The sequence below is a fragment of the Mobula birostris genome, chromosome 9 (genome assembly GCF_030028105.1).
Source record: "Mobula birostris isolate sMobBir1 chromosome 9, sMobBir1.hap1, whole genome shotgun sequence".
NCBI lineage: Eukaryota > Metazoa > Chordata > Chondrichthyes > Myliobatiformes > Myliobatidae > Mobula > Mobula birostris.
In genome coordinates, this window is record NC_092378.1 from 65,904,398 (window position 1) to 65,925,508 (window position 21,111).

The window sequence follows — 21,111 nt, forward strand, 5'->3', positions numbered from 1 at the left end:
TAACCTTTGTACTGTCCATAAACATGACTTACAAAGACAAAGCCATCAATTCCTTCATCCAAATCATTAACATATAACATAAAAAGCAGCAGTCCTAACACGAGAAAAGGCTCCCTTTGTTCCCACTCTTTGCCTCCTGCCAATAAACCAATCCTCTATCCATGCTAGTATCTTTCCTATAATAACATGGGCTCTTAACTTGTGATGCAGCCTCATGTGCAGCACTTCTGAAAAATCAAGTACCCAACATCCACCAACTCTCCTTCGTCAATCCTGCTTATTATTTACTCAAAGAATTACAACAGATAATGCTAACTTCAACCTATTTTATCATGTGCTTCTAAATTTTTTTAAATTTCAAAATATACTTTATTCAAAAATAAATATATACACTAAACCATTCAATAACTTTCCATCCTTTACATACGTTTCCATTCTCGTCTGTACATATCCATATTTATGGCCACCCACGTGGCACTCCAGTTGTTCACCTTACCACATCATTGTTGAGGGGTATATGTGCTTCTAAATACCCTGAAACCACAGCTTTAATGATCGACTCCTATATTTCCCAACCACTGAGGTCAGGCTAACAGGCCTTTCTTCTGCCTCCCTTAAGTCTTGGAGAGTGAAGAGACATTTGAAAATTTTTAGTCCTCTGGAACCATGCCAGAATCTCACATCGGCCCCTGACGCTCTTAAACTTCCAGCATACTGCTTGTGTCTTCCACAATGAAGACTGATGCAAAATACTTATTCAGTTTGTCCGCTATTTCCTTGTCCCCCATTACTACCACTGCAGTGTGATTTTTCAGCAGTCCAATATCTACTCTTGCCTCTCTTTTACACTCTATGTATCTGAAAAGAACTTTCAGTACCCTCTTTGATATTATTGGCTAGCTTACCTTCATATCTTACCTTCTTATTGTTTTTTTAGTTGCCTTCTAATTGTTTTTAAAAGCTTGCTATTCCCCTAGCTTCTCACTAATTTTGCTCTATTATATGCCCTCCCTTTTGCTTTTATGTTGTATTTGACTTCCCTTATCAGCACATCAGCCTACTTTAGAGCACTACATCTTTTTGGGATGTATCTATCCTATGCCTTCCGAATTGCTCTCAAAAACTCAATCCACTGCTGTTCTGTCGTCAACCCTGCTAGCGTTCCCTTCCCATCAATATCGACCAGCTACTCGCTCATGCCTCTATAATTCCTTTTACTCCACTGTTATACTGATACATCTGACTTAGCTTCTCCCTTTCAAATTGCAGGGTGAATTCTGTCATATTATGATCACTGTCTCCTAAGAGTTTTTTGACCTTAAGCTCCCTAATCAAATCCATTTCATTACAGAACACCCAATCCAAAACAGCTTTCTCCCAGGTGGGTTCAACCACAAGCTGCTCTAAAAAGCCATCTCATAGGCATTCTACAAATTCCCTCTGTTGGGATTCAGCACCAACCTGATTTTCTCAATCTACTGGAAATCCCCTATTACTATCGAAAATTGTCCTTTTGACATGCCTTTTCTATCTGCCATTGTAATTTATACTCCACACTCTGGCTAATTTTTGGAGGCCTATATACATACCTCTCATCAGGGTCTTTTTACCCTTGCAGTTTCTCAATTCCACCCACACGGATTCTACATCTTCCGATCCTATGTCACCTCTTTCTAAGGATTTGAGTTCAGTCCTTACTAACAGAGACACCCCACCCATCTGCCTACCTGCCTGACTTTTAGATACAACCTGTATCCTTGGATGTTAAGCTCCCAACTATAATCTTCTTTCAGCCACAAGTTAGCAATGCCCTCAACGTCACACCTATCAATCTCTAACTGCGCTACAAAATCTACCTTATTCAAATACAACACCTTCAGCCCTGTATTTGTCATCCTTTTTGATTTTGTCCCTATGTTACACTGCAACTCATCCCACTGACTGCAATTTTGTCCTATCCTCTTTGATATTATTGGCGAGCTTACCTTCATATTGCTTTTTTAGTTGCCTTCTAATTGTTTTTAATAGCTTGCTATTCCTCCTGACCTTCCTGACAAGCCTCACTACAACTACAACTGCTTGTATACCAACTGCCCCATCCTCAGCCCCATCACTCCAGTTCTCATCCCCCCGCCAATTTTGTTCAAACCTTCCCCAACAGCTTTAGCTAACCTGCCCACAAGGATATTGATCCCCCTCGGGTTCAGGTGTGACTCGTCACTTTTATATAGGTCATACCTTCTCCAGAAGAGATTCCAATGATCCAGAAACCTGAAGTCTTGCCCCTGCACAAGTTCCTCAGCCACATATTCATCAACAAATCATCCTATTCTTACCCTCACCGATGCGTGGCACAGGCAGCTATCCAGAGATTACCACCCTGGAGGTCCTGCTTTTCAGCTTTCTACATAACTCCCTATACTTTCTCTTCAGGACCACCTCCCTTTTCTTCCCATGCCTTTGGTGCCAAAATGTACCAAGACTTCTGGCTGCTCACCCTCCCCATTAGATGCCACGGACCTGATCCAAGATGTCCCTGACCCCGGCACCTGGAAGGCTACATAGCATCAGGAGTCTTTTTCATGTCTACAGAACCTTGTGTCTACACTTCTAACTATGGAACCCCCTATCACTACTGCAGTCCTCTCCTTCCCTCCTCCCCTTTCCCTTCCAAACCACAGCACCAGACTCAGTGCCAGAGACAACAGACAATAGGTGCAGGAGTAGGCCATTCGGCCCTTCGAGCCAGCACCGCCATTCACTGTGATCATGGCTGATCATCCACTGTCAGTATCCAGTTCCCGCCTTATCCCCATAACCTTTGATTCCGCTATCTTTAAGAGCTCTATCCATCTCTTTTTTGAAAGCATCCTGAGACTTGGCCTCCACAGCCTTCTGGGGCAGAGCATTCCATATATCCATCACTCTCTGGGTGAAAAAGTTTTTCCTCAACTCCGTTCTAAACGGCCTACCCCTAATTCTTAAACTGTGGCCTCTGGTTCTGGACTCACCCATCGGCAGGAACATGCTTCCTGCCTGCAGCGTGTCCAATCCCTTAATAATCTTATATGTTTCAATAAGATCCCCTCTCAGCCTTCTAAATTCCAGAGTATACAAGCCCAGTCGCTCCAATCTTTCGACATATGACAGTCCCGCCATCCCGGGAATTAACCTTGTGAACCTACACTACACTCCCTCAATAGCAAGAATGTCCTTCCTCATATTTGGAGACCAAAACTGCACACAGTACACCAGGTGTGGTCTCATCAGGGCCCTGTACAGCTGCAGAAGGACCTCTTTGCTCTTACACTCAATTCCCCTTGTTATGAAGGACAGCATGCCATTAGCTTTCTTCACTGCCTGCTGTACTTGCATGCTTGCTTTCAGTGACTGATGTACAAGAACACCTAGATCTCGTTGTGCTTCCCCTTTTCCGAACTTGACTCCATTTAGATAATAATCTGCCTTCCCATTCTTACCACCAAAGTGGATAACCTCACATTTATCCACATTAAACTGCATCTGCCCACTCACCCAGCCTGTCCAAGTCACCCTGCATTCTCATAACATCCTCCTCACATTTCACACTGCCACCCAGCTTTGTGTCACCGGCAAATTTTCTAATGTTACTTTTAATTCCCTCAACTATATCATTAATATATATTGTAAATAGCTGCGGTCCCAGCACTGAACCCTGCGGTACCCCACTGGTCACTGCCTGCCATTCCGAAAGGGACCCGTTAATCACTACTCTTTGTTTTCTGTCAGCCAGCCAATTTTCAATCCATGTCAGTACTCTGTCCCCAATACCATGTGCCCTAATTTTGCCCACTAATCTCCTATGTGGGACTTTATCAAAGGCTTTCTGAAGGTCCAGGTACACTACATCCACTGGCTCTCCCTTGTCCATTTTCATAGTTACATCCTCAAAAAATTCCAGAAGATTAGTCAAGCACGATTTCCCCTTCGTAAATCCATGCTGACCCGGACCAATCCTGTTACTACTATTCAGATGTGTCGTAATTTCATCTTTTATAACTGACTCCAGCATCTTTCCCACTACCAACATCAGGCTAACCCGGTCTATAATTCCCTGTTTTCTCTCTTCCTCCCTTCTTGAAGAGAGGGACAACATTAGGCACCCTCCAGTCCACAGGAACTGATCCTGAATCCATAGAACATTGGAAAATGATTGCCAATGCGTCCACGATTTCTAAAGCCACCTCCTTAAGTACCCTGGGATGCAGACCATCAGGTCTCGGGGACTTACCAGCCTTCAGACCCAACAGCCTATCTAACACCATTTCCTGCCTAATATAAATTTCCTTCAATTCATCCATTACCCTAGGTCCTTTGGCCACTATTACATCTGGGAGACTGTTTGTGTCTTCCCTAGTGAAGACAGATCCAAAGTACCTGTTCAACTCGTCTGCCATTTCCTTGTTCCCCATAATAAATTCACCCGCTTCTGTCTTCAAGGGCCCAATTTTGGTCTTAACTATTTTTTTCCCTTTTCACATACCTAAAGAAGCTTTTACTATCCTCCTTTATATTCTTGGCTAGTTTACCTTCATACCTCATTTTTTCTCCACGTATTGCCTTTTTAGTTACCTTCTGTTGCTCTTTAAAAGTTTCCCAATCCTCCGGCTTCCCACTCGGCTTTGCTATGTTATACTTCTTTTCTTTTATTTTTATACTGTCCATTACTTCCCTTGTCAGCCACGGCCTCCTCTTACTCCCCTTAGGATCTTTCTTCCTCTTTGGAATGAACTGATCCTGCACCTTCTGCATTATTCCCAGAAACACTTGCCATTGCTGTTCTACTGTCATCCCTGCTAGGGTATTGTTCCATTGAACTTTGGCCAGCTCCTCCTTCATAGCACCATAGTTCCCTTTGTTCAACTATAATACTGACACTTCCGAGTTTCCCTTCTCCCTCTCAAATTGTAGATTAAAACATCATATTATGGTCACTACCATCTAATGGCTCCTTTATCTCGAGGTCCCTGATCAAATCCAGTTCATTGCACAACACTAAATCTAGAATTGTGTTCTCTCTGGTAGGCTCCAGTACAAGCTGTTCTAAGAATCCATCTCGGAGGGACTCCACAAACTCCCTTTCTTGGGGTCCAGTACCAACCTGATTCCTCCAGTCTACCTGCATGTTGAAGTCCCCCATAACAACTGTAGCACTACCTTTGCAACATGCCAATTTTAACTCTTGATTCAACTTACACCCTACATCCAGACTACTGCTTGGGGGCCTGTAGATAACTCCCATTAGGGTCTTTCTACCCTTAGAATTTTTCAGTTCTATCTATACTGACTCTACGTCTCCTGATTCTATGTCCCCCTTCGCAAGGGACTGAATATCATTCCTCACCAACAGAGCCACCCCACCCACTCTGCCCATCAGTCTGTCCTTTCGATAGGATGTATGCCCTTGAATATTCATTTCCCAGGCCCTGTCCACTTGAAGCCATGTCTCTGTTATTCCCACAACATCATACTTACCAATTTCCAACTGTGCCTCAAGCTCATCCACTTTATTTCTTATACTCCGTGCATTCATATATAATACTTTTAATTCATTACTCCCCTCACCTCCCATATCAATTCGTATTTCATAGTCATAGTCATACTTTATTGATCCCGGGGGAAATTGGTTTTCGTTACAGTTGCACCATAAATAATAAATAGTAATAGAACCATAAATAGTTAAATAGTAATATGTAAATTATGCCAGTAAATTATGAAATAAGTCCAGGACCAGCTTATTGACTCAGGGTGTCTGACCCTCCAAGGGAGGAGTTGTAAAGTTTGATGGCCACAAGCAGGAATGACTTCCTATGACGCTCTGTGCTGCATCTCGGTGGAATGAGTCTCTGGCTGAATGTACTCCTGAGCCCACCCAGTACACTATGTAGTGGATGGGAAACATTGACCAAGATGGCATGCAACTTAGACAGTATCCTCTTTTCAGACGCCACCGTGAGAGAGTCCAGTTCCATCCCCACAACATCACTAACCTTACGAATGAGTTTGTTGATTCTGTTGGTGTCTGCTACCCTCAGCCTGCTGCCCCAGCACACAACAGCAAACATGATAGCACTGGCCACCACAGACTCGTAGAACATCCTCAGCATCGTCCGGCAGATGTTAGCCACTTGGCCATACTGTACGATCCCTTCTTGAGCTTTCTGCTCTGTTGGTTCTGCTGTCATTCTTAACTTTTCTTATTCTCACTTTCCCTTTATCTCCATCCTTATGTTTCCAGTTTGTCCCCTCCCCCCACTACTTAGTTTAAACACACCCATGTTGCAGAGGCAAACCTGGTTGCCAGAATGCTGGTGCCCCGCTTATTAAGGTGCAACCCGTCCCTTTTGTACAATTCATCCTTACCCCGAAACATACCCCAGTGGTTCAAGAATGTAAATCCTTGATTCCTGCACCAGTTCCTCAGGCAGACATTCAGATCCATTATCTCCCTGTTCTTGACCACTCCAGCACGGGGAACTGGAAGCAAACCGGAGGTAACCACCCTGGAAGTCCTGCTTTTCAGCCTTCTTCCGAGTTCTCTGAAGTCACGCTGTAGAATGTCTTTCCTCTTCTTCCCCACGTCATTTGTGCCGACATGCACCACCACTTCCGGATGTTCACGTTCACTCTTGAGGATTCCCTGCAATCGGTCTGTGACATCCTGGATCCCGGCACCAGGGAGGCAGCACACCATCCTTAAATCTCGCCTGTTGCCACAAAAACCCCTTTCTGTACCTCTCACTATGGAGTCCCCTACTACCACAGCTCTGCCTGACATCTGTCTCCTCAGCTTTGCCTCAGCGCCAATTGTTGACTTGCAGACCCGTCCGCCTCTCAGACTGGCACTGTCTTCTGTCCCGACAGCTTCCAAGAGGGAGAACCTGTTTACGAGAGGCACATCTCCCAGGGTCTCCTGTACTTCAAGCATCCTTTCCTTGCTCATCGTCATCCTCCTACTCTCTTCCTGTATCCTGGGTGTAACAACCTGGGCACTGCATCTCCCCCCGGTGGTTCATCCCCTTCAGCAGTATCCAAAGTGGTATACTTATTTTTGAGGGGAATGGTCACAGGGGTATTCTGCGCTGGCAGCCCAATTTCTTTCCCTCTCCTGACAGTCACCCATGTACCTGCCTCCTGCAACCTAGGGGATGATTACCTCCCTGTAACTCCTATCTATCACCTCCTCATTTTCTAGCATGAGGCAAAAATCAGCAAGGGGAACAACGACTGGCTTTCGCTGTGCTGGTATTCTCATAGTCACAGACTGGTACACCGCTAATTTGTGCCTATTCTTACCTTCACTGATGTGTGGCACAGGTAGCAATCCAGAGATGAATCTGCCTAGTCCCATCAACATGCACCTGGGCCTCCGTACACCTTCCCATCCATGTACGTATCCAAACTTCTAGATGTTAAAATTGAACCCACATCCACCACTTTGGCTGGCAGCTCATTTCAGATTCCCACCACCCTGAGTTGAAATAGTACACCCTCATGTTCCCCTTAAATTTTCCACCTTTCACCCTTAACCCATGACTGTAGTTACACCAGAAAATAAACCAGAAATGATCTCCTTCAGGATTACAGAACAGACTCTGTATTCTTAAAAAGATGCTGATGAACGTCTCAGAGTTATTCAGCATGGAAACAGAAGCCTTGGTCCAACTTGTCCATGCCAACAAAGATGCCTATCTTTTAGCCTGTGCTTGGCCAATGTCCCCCGAGGCTTTTACTATCTATGTTGTTGTTCCTTTCCACACCTTGTGCCACATCAGGCAGCAACCTCGCTATTTCTTTGGCATTCTTGTCTGTTTTTTACGAGGCCGAGTTGTCAGCTTGATGGTCAACCCAGCACGGATGGAAAGGCTGCAAGGAGCTGGCAGGATTCGAACCCGGGACCACTTGCCTCAAAGCCCTGTGTGGATGCCACTGCACCACTGGCGGGCATTTTACTGTCCATGTATCTGTTCAAGCGTGTTTTTAAAGATTATAATTATAATCCCAGATCATGGATGAGTGTAGCGGTTATCAAAACGCTATCACAGCGCAAGCAACTCGAGTTCGGTTTCTGCCGCTGTCTGCAGGAAGTTTGTATGTTCTCTCCATGACCACATGGGTTTCCTCTGGGTGCTCTGGTTTCATCCCTTATTATTTGGGCAAGTAGATTAATTGGTCACATGGGTGTAATTGGGCAGAAAGTGGGGACAGAGGTAGTAGACAGGTTGGCGAAGAAGGCATTTTGCACGCTGACCTTCATCAGGAAGGGCACCGAGTATAAAAGTTGGGAGCTCATGGTGCAGTTGTACAGGTCAATGGTGAGGTCATACTTGGAGTACTGTGTTCAGTGTTGGTCACTCTGTTATAGGAAAGAATTACAAGGATGTTGCCAGGAGTTGCAGCGAGAGTTTAGACAAGCTAGAACGTTATTCCATAGAGCGTAAGAGACTTATTGAGGTGTATAAAATTATGAGGGCGTAGATAGGGTGAAAGCACAGTCTTTTCCCCAGGGATGGGCAATGAAGAACTAGAGGGCGTAGGTTTAAAGGTGAGGGGAGAGATTTAAGAGAAACTCGAGGAGCAGATTTTTACACAAAGGATGTTTAAAATGCAGGCAGGTACACGGATTGGTAAGGTTTGGAAGGTTATGAGCCAAATCCTGGCAAATGGAACTAGCCTTGATGGAATGTACTGGTCAGCATGGTTGGGCTGGAGGGCCAGTTTCCATGCTGTATGACTCTCTATCTCCATACTGAACTGATGGTTGGACCAAGAGCATAGGAGAATCAAGGAGAAAAAGGGTGAGACTTTGATCAGGGTGGGAGCTGACCTTTGGTATGGGAAACACGCTGATATATAAAAAATATCAGCAGTGTGGGTCAAACTGAATTTACAATGTTTGACCTAACAACATGAGAACTAAGAGCAGGAGACGGCCATCTGGCCTGTACAGATTCAATAAGATCATGGCTGACTTGGCCGTGAACTCAGTTCCACCTACCTGCCTTTTCCCCAGAACCCTTCATTCCTCTGCTCTGTAACAGCAAAGGCAGTTGCTGTTAAATTGTGGACGAGACGGACAAAGTTACAGAAAAATAATACTAATTTTGATTAGTTATGGTAATGCTCAGAATCAGAACCAGGTTTATTATCACCGGCATGTGACGTGAAATTTGTTAACTTAGCAACAGCAGTTCAATGTAATACATAATCTAGCAGATAGAAAAAAAAATAAAACAATAAATAAACAAGTAAATCAATTATGTATATTGAATAGATTATTAAAAAATGTGCAAAAACAGAAATACTGTATATTTTTTAAAAAGTGAGCTAGTGTCCAAAGCTTCAAAGTTCATTCAGGAATTGGATGGCAGAGGGGAAGAAGCTGTTCCCGAATCGCTGAGTGTGTGCCTTCAGGCTTCTGTATCTCCTGCTTGATGGTAACAGTGAGAAAAGGGCATGCCCTGGTTGCTGGAGGTCTTTAATAATGGACGCTGCCTTTCTGGGACACCGCTCCCTGAAGATGTCCTGGATACTTTGTAGGCTAGTGTCCAAGACGAAGCTGACTAGATTTACAACCTTCTGCAGCTTCTTTCAGTCCTGTGCAGTAGCCCCTCCATACCAGTGATGCAGCCTGTCAGAATGCTCTCCACAGTACAACTATAAAAGTTTTTGAGTGTATTTGTTAACATGACAAATTGCTTCAAACTCCTAATAAAGTATAGCCGCTGTCTTGCCTTCTTTATGACTACATCAATATGTTGGGACCAGGTTAGATCCTCAGAGATCTTGACACCCAGGAACTTGAAGCTGCTCACTCTCTCCACTTCTGATCCCTCTATATAAGGATTGGTATGTGTTCCTTCGTCTTCTAAATTACATGAACATGTTTATTCTAGAATGGTGGTGAATATTGGTAGCTCGGGTTGATGCGTTTGACGTTGTCATTGTGTTCCTGAGAACACAAATGGACAGTACAGAGACATGATTCACTGTCGCTGATCTCGGTACATGAACACCACTTTAACTGGGACACCACGGAATCTCTGGCACAGGCAAACATGAAGCAGGTACGAGAATTTTTAGAAGCGTGGTTTTCTTCCAATAACTCTATAAACACACATACTGAAATAGAACCCCTAAGAGCCGAAGAAACATGAACCAATAGAATTCAAAGGTCAACTGAAGGGGTAACCAATCAGGACGAGGCAAGCAAATCGGGCCTACATAAACGTGAGCACTCCCAAAGAGAAACACCAACATCTGCACATTGAGGATGCCACTTCGACTGGTGATGAAACGTCTGCAAGCTAACTGCCAAGCGCGAAGAACACCACAACATCAAATACTTTATTCTGTTTCAAAGCCATTTTGTTCGGCCAACTAAATGATTCAATTTATTTTTAATTACCCATTGCTTTGTGCACTGTGTTGACTGCTTCACTCTGAGGAGATTACTGGTTTGGTTTATGGAGTCTGCTGAGAAAACAGTGAACAGCCCTAGGGTTAGATGAGATTCAGTCCGGAGACCCTAGGAGGAGAAGGTTCTGGGAATGTCCTAGTGGGAGGGTGAGACTCCTGGAGATGGGGGGGGGGGGTCAGGGAGGAATGAAAATCCTAGGACCTAGAAATGGGTGGGGGAGGTCAGGAAGATCCAAAAGCCCTGGAATAAGTCAGGGGGGAAGGTGGAGAGGGAACGAAGATCCCGGAAATGGGGGCGGGGGAGTGGAAACAATAATCCAAGGATTTAAGAATGGGCAGGAGGTTGGAGGCAGTGGAGTAAGGAGGATGCAATGATTCCAGAAAGACAAGAGTGGACTCTGGGGGCGGGTGAAGAGGATAGGGAATGAAGATCAAAGGATCTCGGAATAGCCTCGAGAGAAGAGGACAAATGAAGAAACAAGAACCTGGGAATGAGCAGGAGTGGAGAGGCAAGGAAGATCCAAGGACCCCGGAATGGTCAGGATGAAAGGTGGAGGCTCTGGGAGATAGGGATGGAAAGGGAATGAAGATCCAAGGACCTGGAAATGGCTGGGAGGGAAGGGAAGGGAACAAAGGGAGGTGCAAGGACCCAGGAACAGGTGGGAGGAAGATGGAGACACTGGGAACTGTGTAAGAAAAGGGTGGAGGGCCAGGAATGGTCAAACTATTCAGTCAACTATGTTAAAGGTTTGATACTGCAGCACACCTTGATTAAGGCCCGAATTAGCCAACACAACTGGTAGATCAGAAAAACAATATTCCTTACCTTTTCCATCGACTTGTAGTTCTGGAAGTTTCCTAAAACGAGAAACAAAAGGTAAGAGTTACTTAATTATCTCAGACACTTTACACTCACTACCCACCCAAAGGCTTGAATTACTTGATCAGTACTACAGCATTTCCATCATAGGTACAACCTTCCCACCATCTCAGGAAGATGACACCCACGATCAGCCCCCCACCATCCATGCTATGCTTTCTTTTTGATGCTGTCATCGGGCAGGAGGACCAGGCAACTGGAGAGTCCACACCTCAAGGTTCAACAACACCTTCTTCCCCACTGCCATCAGGTTCTTGAACCCACCTCGAAAACCTGAACAATACATCGGACTATAATTTTATTTCCTGTCTCTCAGATTGAGACAGTTGCTATGTTTATTTTGTTATTTTATTTTTTTCACTTATTAGTTACATATAATTTATGTTAACTTATATAAGTTTGTTTGACTGAGCACATCTACAAGGAGTGCTGTCACAGGAAAGGAGCATCCATCATCAAGGATCCTCACCACACAGGCCATTCTCTTTCCTTGACGCTCCATCGGGAGGGAGGTACAGGAGCCTCAGGACCCACACCACCAGGCTCAGGGACATTATGGCTCCTCAACCAGAGGGAAAATTTCACTCAACTTCACTCACCCCAACACTGAACTGGTTCCACAATCTATGGACTCACTTTCAAGGACACTTCATCTCAGGTTCTCGATATTTACTGCTTAGTTATTTACTATTTTTCCTTTTTGTATTTGCAGTTTGTTGCTTTTTCCACATTGGTTACCTGTCTTGTGAGTGTTGTGTTTTTTTGTACTTACTGTAAATGTCCGCAACAAAATGAATCTCAGGGTTGTATAATGGTGACATACATGTACTTCTGATAATAAATTTACTTTGAACATTGTCTTGTAATATACTGCGCTGCTGCTACAAAAGAGGCAACTTTCATGGCATTTATTCGCTGGGCACTTATGCCTTTGACAATAAATAGCAATCAACATGTCTGTCCACGGCCTCCACTACTGCCATTATGGGGCCAAACACAGGCTGAGACTGGCACCGTAAAACAATTGCTCAGTAGTAGAGAAGAAGATGCAGATGTTAGAAAATCAGTCATGATTGAATGGCAGAGCAGACTTGATGGACCAAATGGCTTAAGTCTGCTCCTACATCTTATGGTCTTATTTTAAAACAATACCCACAATGGATAACCAAGAAAAACTCAGGGTGTAACTGATCTGAGATTTGAAGGATTGAACTCTAATTGAAGTTCCTTCCCAATTTATACAAATGTATAAAACTGTGGATCAGATTACAAGTATTTTAAGACCCCTGATATCTATTACTCAGTGTGCAAAACATCTCACATGAGATTCGAACCCTTAACCTCCTAAACAAAAACATCTGGAGGAGCGTCGTGTGAAGCCAATAATGTTTTACAAGAAAAGGTCAGAAAATGCTCTGTGTTGCCAAGAAAGTTAAAAAGCCATATGGTGCGCTGGCCTTCATTAGTCAGGGGATTGAGTTCAAGAGCCACGAGTTAATGTTGCAGCTCTATAAACCATTTTGACTACACTTGGAGCATTGTGCTCATTCCTGGTCACCGCATTACAGGAATAATTGGAAGCTTTAAAGAGGGTGCAGAGGAGACTTACCAAGATGCTGCCTGGATTAGAAAGCATCTCTCAAGAAGAAAGATTGAGCAAGCTAGGCCCTTTCTCTTTGGAATGACAGAGAATGAGCAACAATTTACGAGAGCTGCACAAGATGATAAAATTGATAAGAGGCGTAGATAGAGTGGACAGCCAGGGCAGCAATGGCCATTACCAGAGGATTTTCTTTTAAGGCAAATAGAGGAAAATTTAGGGGAGATAATAGATGTAGGTTTTTACAGAGAATGGGTGGGGGGGGGGGGTTCCCTGGAATGCACTGCCAAAGGTGATGACAGAGGCTGATATAATAGGGACATTTAAGATTCAGATTCATTTATTTATCAGATGTGCATTGAAACATTTGCATTAACAATTAGCACAACCTATATGGATAAAATGGGGGCAAAGCCGCAAGTGTCACCACACAGTCAAGTGCAGACATAGCAAGCCCACAATGCTCAGCAGAACAAAACAGAACACAACACACAACACAGGACACAATATACAATGCAGTACACAACATACAATAAAACAAAAAACAACAACAGCAAAGCAAGCTCCATTCCTCCCTCCCTCCCATTGAAGATACTCTTAAATAGGCACCTGGATGAAAGAAAAATGGAGGGTTATGGGCTGTGTAAGAGGGAGGGGTAGATTGATCCTGGAGTGGATCTATAACAGGTCGGCACAACGTCGTGGGCCGAAAGGCCTGTACTGCCCTGTACTACTTATGTAAACATGAGATTGGCAAAACTAGTGAAAGGTAGCGACGATGATGGCTTCTGGTTTCACAGAAACAAGGTAGGAGGCTCTGTCTAGACTGAGGGGGTCGTAGTTTCAGAAGAATCCACGATGACAGATGTACTGTGTGGGGACAGTGCACCAGTGATGGAGACAGGATTCAGGTGCAAGTTATACACTCAGCGAGGGAGAGGGTAGGCGGAGGTGGGGAGGTGGGGAAGTCGAGGGAGGGCAAGGGCAAAAGAAAAAGGGAGAGAGAAAAAAGAGGGGAATGGATATAAAAAAGCATCAATAAATCATTCAAATAGAGTAAGGGCCCTTCAGCCCACTGAGTCTGTGCTTACCTCTTTTAATCTGATTCCCCTCTTTTAAAAGATTTGCTTTATTTGTAACATAAACATCAAAACATAGTGAAATGCATCATTTTGTATCTAAAACCAACATAGTACGAGGGTGTGCTGGGGGCAGACTGCAAGTGTCACCGTGACTCTGGTGCCAACATGACGCCCTTTCGCGCATGATAAGAGGGGACAGAAGAGCGGGTGGCAGAGAGAACAGAGAAGCGGGTGACAGGTGGGGAGTGATCAGGGGGTGTTGCTGAGACAGTGGAAAGGGTGGGACTGGTGAAGGTCACATGGAGAAAGTCAGGCAAGAGCATCTCCAGGTGAGGGACGAGAGAACAGTAGTCTTCTTCAGAGCCACACTTCAGAAGCTGCAATGCCCACCCGAGGCAGCAGGTGAGGACTAGGTAAAGAGTAGCCACAATGCTCATCTCAGCACTCGAGGATATGGTGCTTGAGTCCAGAAGGTACTGGGAAGCATCTTTTTCCAAACAGAGGCAAAGTCAAAGTAAAATTTATTATTAAAGTCCATATATGTTACCACATGCTACTTCGAAATTCATTTTCTTGTAGGAATTTACAGGAAAATCAAAAATACAATAGAATATTTTAGAACTATAAACAAAGACTAAGAAACAACCAATGTGCAAATGAAAAAGTGTGCAAATAAGGGGGGTAGAGGGGTACAGAGAGAGTAAATACAAACAGGCTTTTTCCACAGAGGTTGGGTGGGGAGGGGTCATGGGTTAAGGGTGAAAGGTGAGTAGTTTAAGGGGAACATGAAGGGAATCTCCTTCAGTTAGAGGGTTGTGAGAGTGTGGAATGAGCTGCCAGCACAAGTGGTCCATGTGAGCTCGATTGCAACGCCCAGAAGTTTGGATAGCCACGAGAAGAGTAGGGATATGAAGAGCTATGGTCCCAGTGCGGGTCGTTGGGAGTAGGCAGTTTAAATGGCTGTTCGGCATGGATTGGATGGGACGAAGAGTTTGTTTCTGTGCAGTACTTCTCTATGACTCTATAAATAAATAATACGTACTGAGAACATGAGCTATGGGGTCCTCGAATGTGAGTCCATAGGTTCTGGAATCAGATCAGTGTTAAGTTGAGTGAAGTTATCCACGGCAGTTCAGGAGCCTGATGGTTGTAGGGGAATAACTGTTCTAAAACCTGGTGGTATAGGACCTGTACCTTCTGCCCAATAGTAGTAGTGAGAAGTGAGCATGGTGTAGTTGGTGGGGGTCTTTGATGATGGATGCTGCTTTCTTGTGGCACTGCTCAATCGTCAATGTGCTCAATGGTGCGAACATTTTACCTGTGATGGACTGGACCATATCCATCACTAAGCCACATTCCATACTAAGCCATGATGCAACTAGTTAGGATACTCTCTACTATGCATCTATTGAAGTTTTTCATGACATGGCGATTCTGCGCAAACTTCTAAGACAGTAGGGGCAGTGTGAACCTACAACTCTCTGCCCAGAAACATTGGGAGAATAGACTTCAACCACAGAGTTAGAAACAACAAGGTAGAATTAGTATCTCACCAAGGCTCTTGCCAATTTCTACAGATGTACAGTGAAGAGCACTCTGACTGGTTGCCTTAAACATGTGTTATTGAGGCTCCAGAGCAGGGGATCACAACAGGGTTGTAGACTTGTCAGCCCCATCATGAACATGACCCTCCCCACCATCGAGATTATCCTCAAGAGGCAGTTCCTCAAGGTGATGACATCCTTCATCAAGGACCTTCACCATCCAGGAAATGCCTTCTCGTTACTACCATCAGGGAGGAGGTACAGGAGCCTAAAGAACCACACTCAGTGGTTCAGGAATTGCTCCTTTCCTTCTGTGGTCAGATTTCTGAATTATCTGTGATCACTACCTCATTATTCCTTTTCTATTTATTGCATCTTAAACCATGCTGCTGCCACAACAACAAATTTCATGTCAAACATGAGAGTGATGATAAACCTGGTGCTGATATTATAGTCACAGAGGCATAGACCAGGGCAACAGGCCTTCAGGTAACCAAGAGAGATGCAAACGATGGCAGATACTGGAATCTGGAGCATCACACAACCTGCTGGGGGAACTCAGTGGGTTGAGCAACATCTGAGGGAGGGAAGGGAAATGTCAACTTTTCAGGTCGAAACCCTGCATCGTGTCCCTGCATCAGACTGTGTTAGCTGTTGACGCATATGACGCATTTCACTGTATATTTCAATGTACATTTGACAAATAAAGCTAATCTTTATCTCTTAACTTTAAATAATCCACTGATGATGGAAAAAATCAAAAGCTCAAGGATACGGGGTCACGTGTCTGGGTCAACGTTAACTCTCAATCACCCGTCACGCAAACATTTCCCACCAGATGTGCATTTAATGCTTCACCGAGCTGAGCTAAATTGGCTCTGACCATTACTAATAACTAAGTTGCTATCTGAAAATCATTTGACTGCCTGAAGACCATAAAACATAGGAGCCGAATTAGGTTGTTCAAATCACCAAGTCTGCTCCTCCATTCAATCAAAGCTGATTTATTATCTCACTCAATCCCATTCTCCTGCCTTCTCCCCATAACCTTTGACACCTTTACTGATCAAGAAGCTCAGAGTCATGGAGCACTGCAGGTCATTCAGCCCATCTCAGAATCAGGTTTAATATCATTGGCAGAGGTCGCAAAATGTGCTGTTGTGCCGCAGTGATCAAGTACAATATGTAAAATATACTATCAATTACAGTAATATATATACAGTGGCATGCAAAAGTTTGGGCACCCATGGTCAAAATTTCTGTCACTGTGAATAGCTAAGTGAGTAGAAGATGAACTGATCTCCAAACGTCATAAAGTTAAAAATGAAACATACTTTTCAAGCAAGATTAGTGTATTATTTTTGTTTTGTACAATTTTAGAGTGAAAAAAGGAATGGAGCACCATGCAAAGGTTTGGGCACCTCAAGAGATTTGAGCTCTCAGATAACTTTTACCGAGGTCTCAGACCTTCATTAGCTTGTTAGGGCTATGGCTTGCTCACAATCATCGTTAGGAAAGGCCAGGTGATGCAAATTTCAAAGCTTCATAAATACCCTGACTCCTCAAACCTTGTCCCAACAATCAGCAGCCACCTAGCACTCTGAAAATTAAAATAAATGATGCCCACAAAGCAGGAGAAGGCTATAAGAAGATAGCAAAGCCTTCTCAAGTAGCCGTTTCCTCAGTTCGTAATGTAATTAAGAAATGGCAGTTAACAGGAATGGTGGAGGTCAAGTCAAAGTCTGGAAGACCAAGAAAACTTTCCAAGAGAACTGCTTGTAAGATTGCTAGAAAAGCAAATCAAAACCCTCGCTTGACCGCAAAAAACCTTCAGGAAGGTTTAGCAGACTCTGGAGTGGTGGTGCACTGTTCTACTGTGCAGTAACACTTTCACAAATATGACCTTCATGGAAGAGTCATCAGAAGAAAACCTTTCCTGTGTCCTCACCACAAAATTCAGCATCAGAAGTTTGCAAAGGATCATCTAAACAAGCCTGATGCAATTTGGAAACAAGTCCTGAGGACTGATGAAGTTAAAATAGAACTTTTTAGCCGCAATGAGCAAAGGTACGTTTGGAGAAAAAAGGGTGCAGAATTTCATGAAAAGAACACCTCTCCAACTGTTAAGCACGGGGGTGGATCAATCATGCTTTGGGCTTGTGTTGCAGCCAGTGGCATGGGGAACATTTTACTGGTAGAGGGAAGAATGAATTCAATTAAATACCAGCAAATTCTGGAAGCAAACATCACACAGTCTGTAAAAAAGCTGAAGATGAAAAGAGGATGGCTTCTACAACAGGATAATGATCCTAAACACACCTCAGAATCCATAATGGACTACCTCAAGAGGTGCAAGCTGAAGGTTTTGCCATGGCCCTCACAGTCCCCTGACCTAAACATCATCGAAAATCTGTGGATAGACCTCAAAAGAGCAGCGCACGCAAGATGACCCAAGAATCTCGCAGAACTAGAAGGCTTTTGCAAGGAAGAATGGGCGAAAATCCCCCAAACAAGAATTGAAAGACTCTTAGCTGGCTACAGAAAGCATTTACAAGCTGTGATACTTGCCAAAGTGGGTGTTACTAAGTACTGACCATGCAGGGTGCCCAAACTTTTGCTTCAGGCCCTTTTCCTTTTTTGTTATTTTGAAACTGTAAAAGATGGAAATAAAAAAGTAATCTTGCTTAAAATATTAAAGAAATGCGTCATCTTTAAGTTTATGCTTTTTGGAAATCGGTTCATCTTTTACTCGCTTAGATATCCACAGTGACAGAAATTTTGATCAAGGGTGCCCAAACTTTTGCATGCCACTGTATATGTCACCATATACAACTTTGAGGTTCATTTTCTTGTGGATGTACTTAATAAATCTATAGAATAATAACCATAACAGAATCAATGTTGTCTCTTTTGAAGGCAGTAGTTAACTGGGCCTACACACACCTTGTGGGAACAGGATCAATACAGGCATTAAGCTTTCCAACACAAGTATTCCTTTGTTCTTGAACTTAATCCCATTCTTCACCAAGTACTCAGAGCAATAGCTGCATTATCAACTTTGCTGGGCCACCACCTCATCTCCCTGTGCCTGTAGGTCACATGCTCAAGGTCCACTCCAAAAACCTTGGACTTTTATCCATCCAGATGCACCAAGCTCAATGTTATGGGCAATGGACAAAAAACACAATGTGCTGAAAATACTCAGCAGGTCAGGCAGCATCTGTGGAGAGAGAAAGAGCTACAGTATAGGCAATGTCATCATGTTGGCTTGGGTTTATTTTATTGTTTGTGTATCGTCTAGCCCACATTTTATAACATAGAAGCTTAAAGTACTGGGAACTGCCCTCAGTATCTCACTCTCAGGGAAAATTTCTCTGTTCAACTCATCTTTCCTCTCTTTATGCCAACCATTTCTCCTCTCTGATAATCAACACTGGCACACCTCAAGGATACATGCTTAGCCCACTGCCCTACTCTACTCTGTACTCATGACTGTGTGGCTAGGAATAGCACAAAGGCCATCTATGAATTCACCAATAACACAGCTGCTGTTAGCAGCATCTCAGATGGTGATGAGGTGGTGTTTAGGAGTCAGATAGATTGGCTGGTTGAGTGGTGTCACAACAATCTAAGACCAAGGAATTGATTGTGGTTATCAGGAAAAGGAAGTCAAGAGAACACACACCAGTCTTCGTTAAGGGGTCAGCAACAGAAAGAGTGAGCAGTTTCAAGTTTCCAGCTCCTGGGTCTCAACATCTCTGACGATCTATCCTGGGCCCAACATATTGACGCAGTTATAAAAAGAACACACCAGCACTTTGGGTATGCCACCAAAGACTCCAGCAAATTTCTACACATGTACCATGGAGAGCATTCTAACTGGTTGAATCACTGTCTGGTATGGATGGACCCCCACCACCTAGAACATGCCATCTGCTCATTGCTACCATCAATGAGGAGGCACAGAAGCTTGAAGACACACACTCAACACGTTAGGAACAACTTCTTCCCTTTCACCATCAGATTTCTCATCAGTGAACCCTACCTCTCTATTTTTGCACTACTTATTTCATCTTTTATATATATCTTTTACTATAATTTATAGTATATTTTATGTATTGTACCGTACTGCTGCTACAAAACAACAAATTTCACGTCATGTTGTTATACTAAATCTGATTCTCCATCCCCCTCCAGAACTTTCCTTTTGAGCCTTTGAACCACCTATACCATCTGGCATTTTTGCGGTGTGAACTGAAGTCTCGAAGGTACGGGACAGTTGCAACGTGACATGCACAGGCTGAATCAAGGCGGCAAGGACCGGGCCAAAGAACAAGGAAAAAACACATGTTTGACCACTGGAGCAGACTTAGAGGCAATTTGAAGTGCCAGAACCAAGGAGAGGCAGAGTTGAGATGGCCGACGCCTGGTCCCGATAGTGAGGAACAAGCCAATGTTTGATCGAGTTAAGCACTGGGCCAGATTGGAAAGGTTGGATACAGTCCAAATCAAGGAGGTGGGTTCCAGGCCCAAGAGCATATTGAAACAGCAGGTCCTAGGTCTGAGAGCAGTAAAACAACCTGTTTGGATGATTTAAGCAGTGGACTAGATTAAAAAGGTGAGTATGGCAGGGATGGGCTGGTGTTGAGTTCGCTGCTTGGCGAAGTTTACTCATCTCTGCACTGAACTGAGACTGTGGTCTGCCACTAACAGACTCTTGGATCAGCTGTGACTGGTTTCATGGATGTGGACTCACTTTCTGAATGCTATTTGCTTACTGTTATTGTTTGCATGATTTGTTATTTTTCTGCACATTAGGTGTTTGACTGTCTTTTTTTTAATAGGTTCCATTGGGTTTCTTGGTTTTGTGGCTGCCTGTAAGGAGACGAATCTCAAGGTTGCATATAGTACACATACTTTGATAATGAGACGGATGACAGAGCTTAGTGTTGATGGCACCTAATGGTGAGTCCTTTGCTTACATCTTTGGAGACAACTCTATTTCCATCTTTAATATTTCTTTTTTTCCTATTCAGAGTTCTTTTAAAGACCCTGACCTGGAGTTACACGCTGACTTCAGTTCTTTGCAGGAATGGGACCCACTCTCAGAGCCTCACAACTGGCCGCTTTTCGATATACCAAGGACGCGGCCTGAAAGATTAACGCGCCTTCAGGGTACCAGATTTTCATGGCTCTGGAGGCAAGCGGACTCGAGGTCGGTGCCACTGCCTGATGTGTCGTGGGAGTACATGGAAGATTGAAAGCAGTGAGCTGGCTGCTGGCTGTGTGCCCAGAGACCCAAGATCTTTGGGCACAGAGTTCGGAAGAAGCTCGCAACAGACTTTTAACACCATAAATCAGCGAGTTGTTTTGTTATGTCTCCCCTCTCACTGTGAAACAGGGACATCTCTTTTTCCCTTATTAGGGAGACAGAGAGACAGCCTGTGGTAAGTCAAATTACCACATGAACAAGTAGTCTTTAGGGGCTGTGTCTTTATTGATGCTTTGCTGCATGCTTGAGTGCTTGGTGGGGGTGCTGATGCTTTT

The 21,111-nt window shown here is 44.0% G+C and overlaps 1 protein-coding gene across 2 annotated transcripts in view; it reads right to left on the bottom strand.

Moving 5' to 3' along the window:
* pawr (PRKC, apoptosis, WT1, regulator) overlaps positions 1–21,111 on the bottom strand; it is a 231,896-nt gene that overhangs the window by 15,404 nt on the left and 195,381 nt on the right. For both annotated transcript variants that reach the window (XM_072268193.1, XM_072268192.1), the window contains exon 4: positions 11,285–11,316. In XM_072268193.1, coding sequence (XP_072124294.1) covers positions 11,285–11,316 — 32 coding nt within the window. The remainder of the gene's footprint in view (positions 1–11,284; positions 11,317–21,111) is intronic.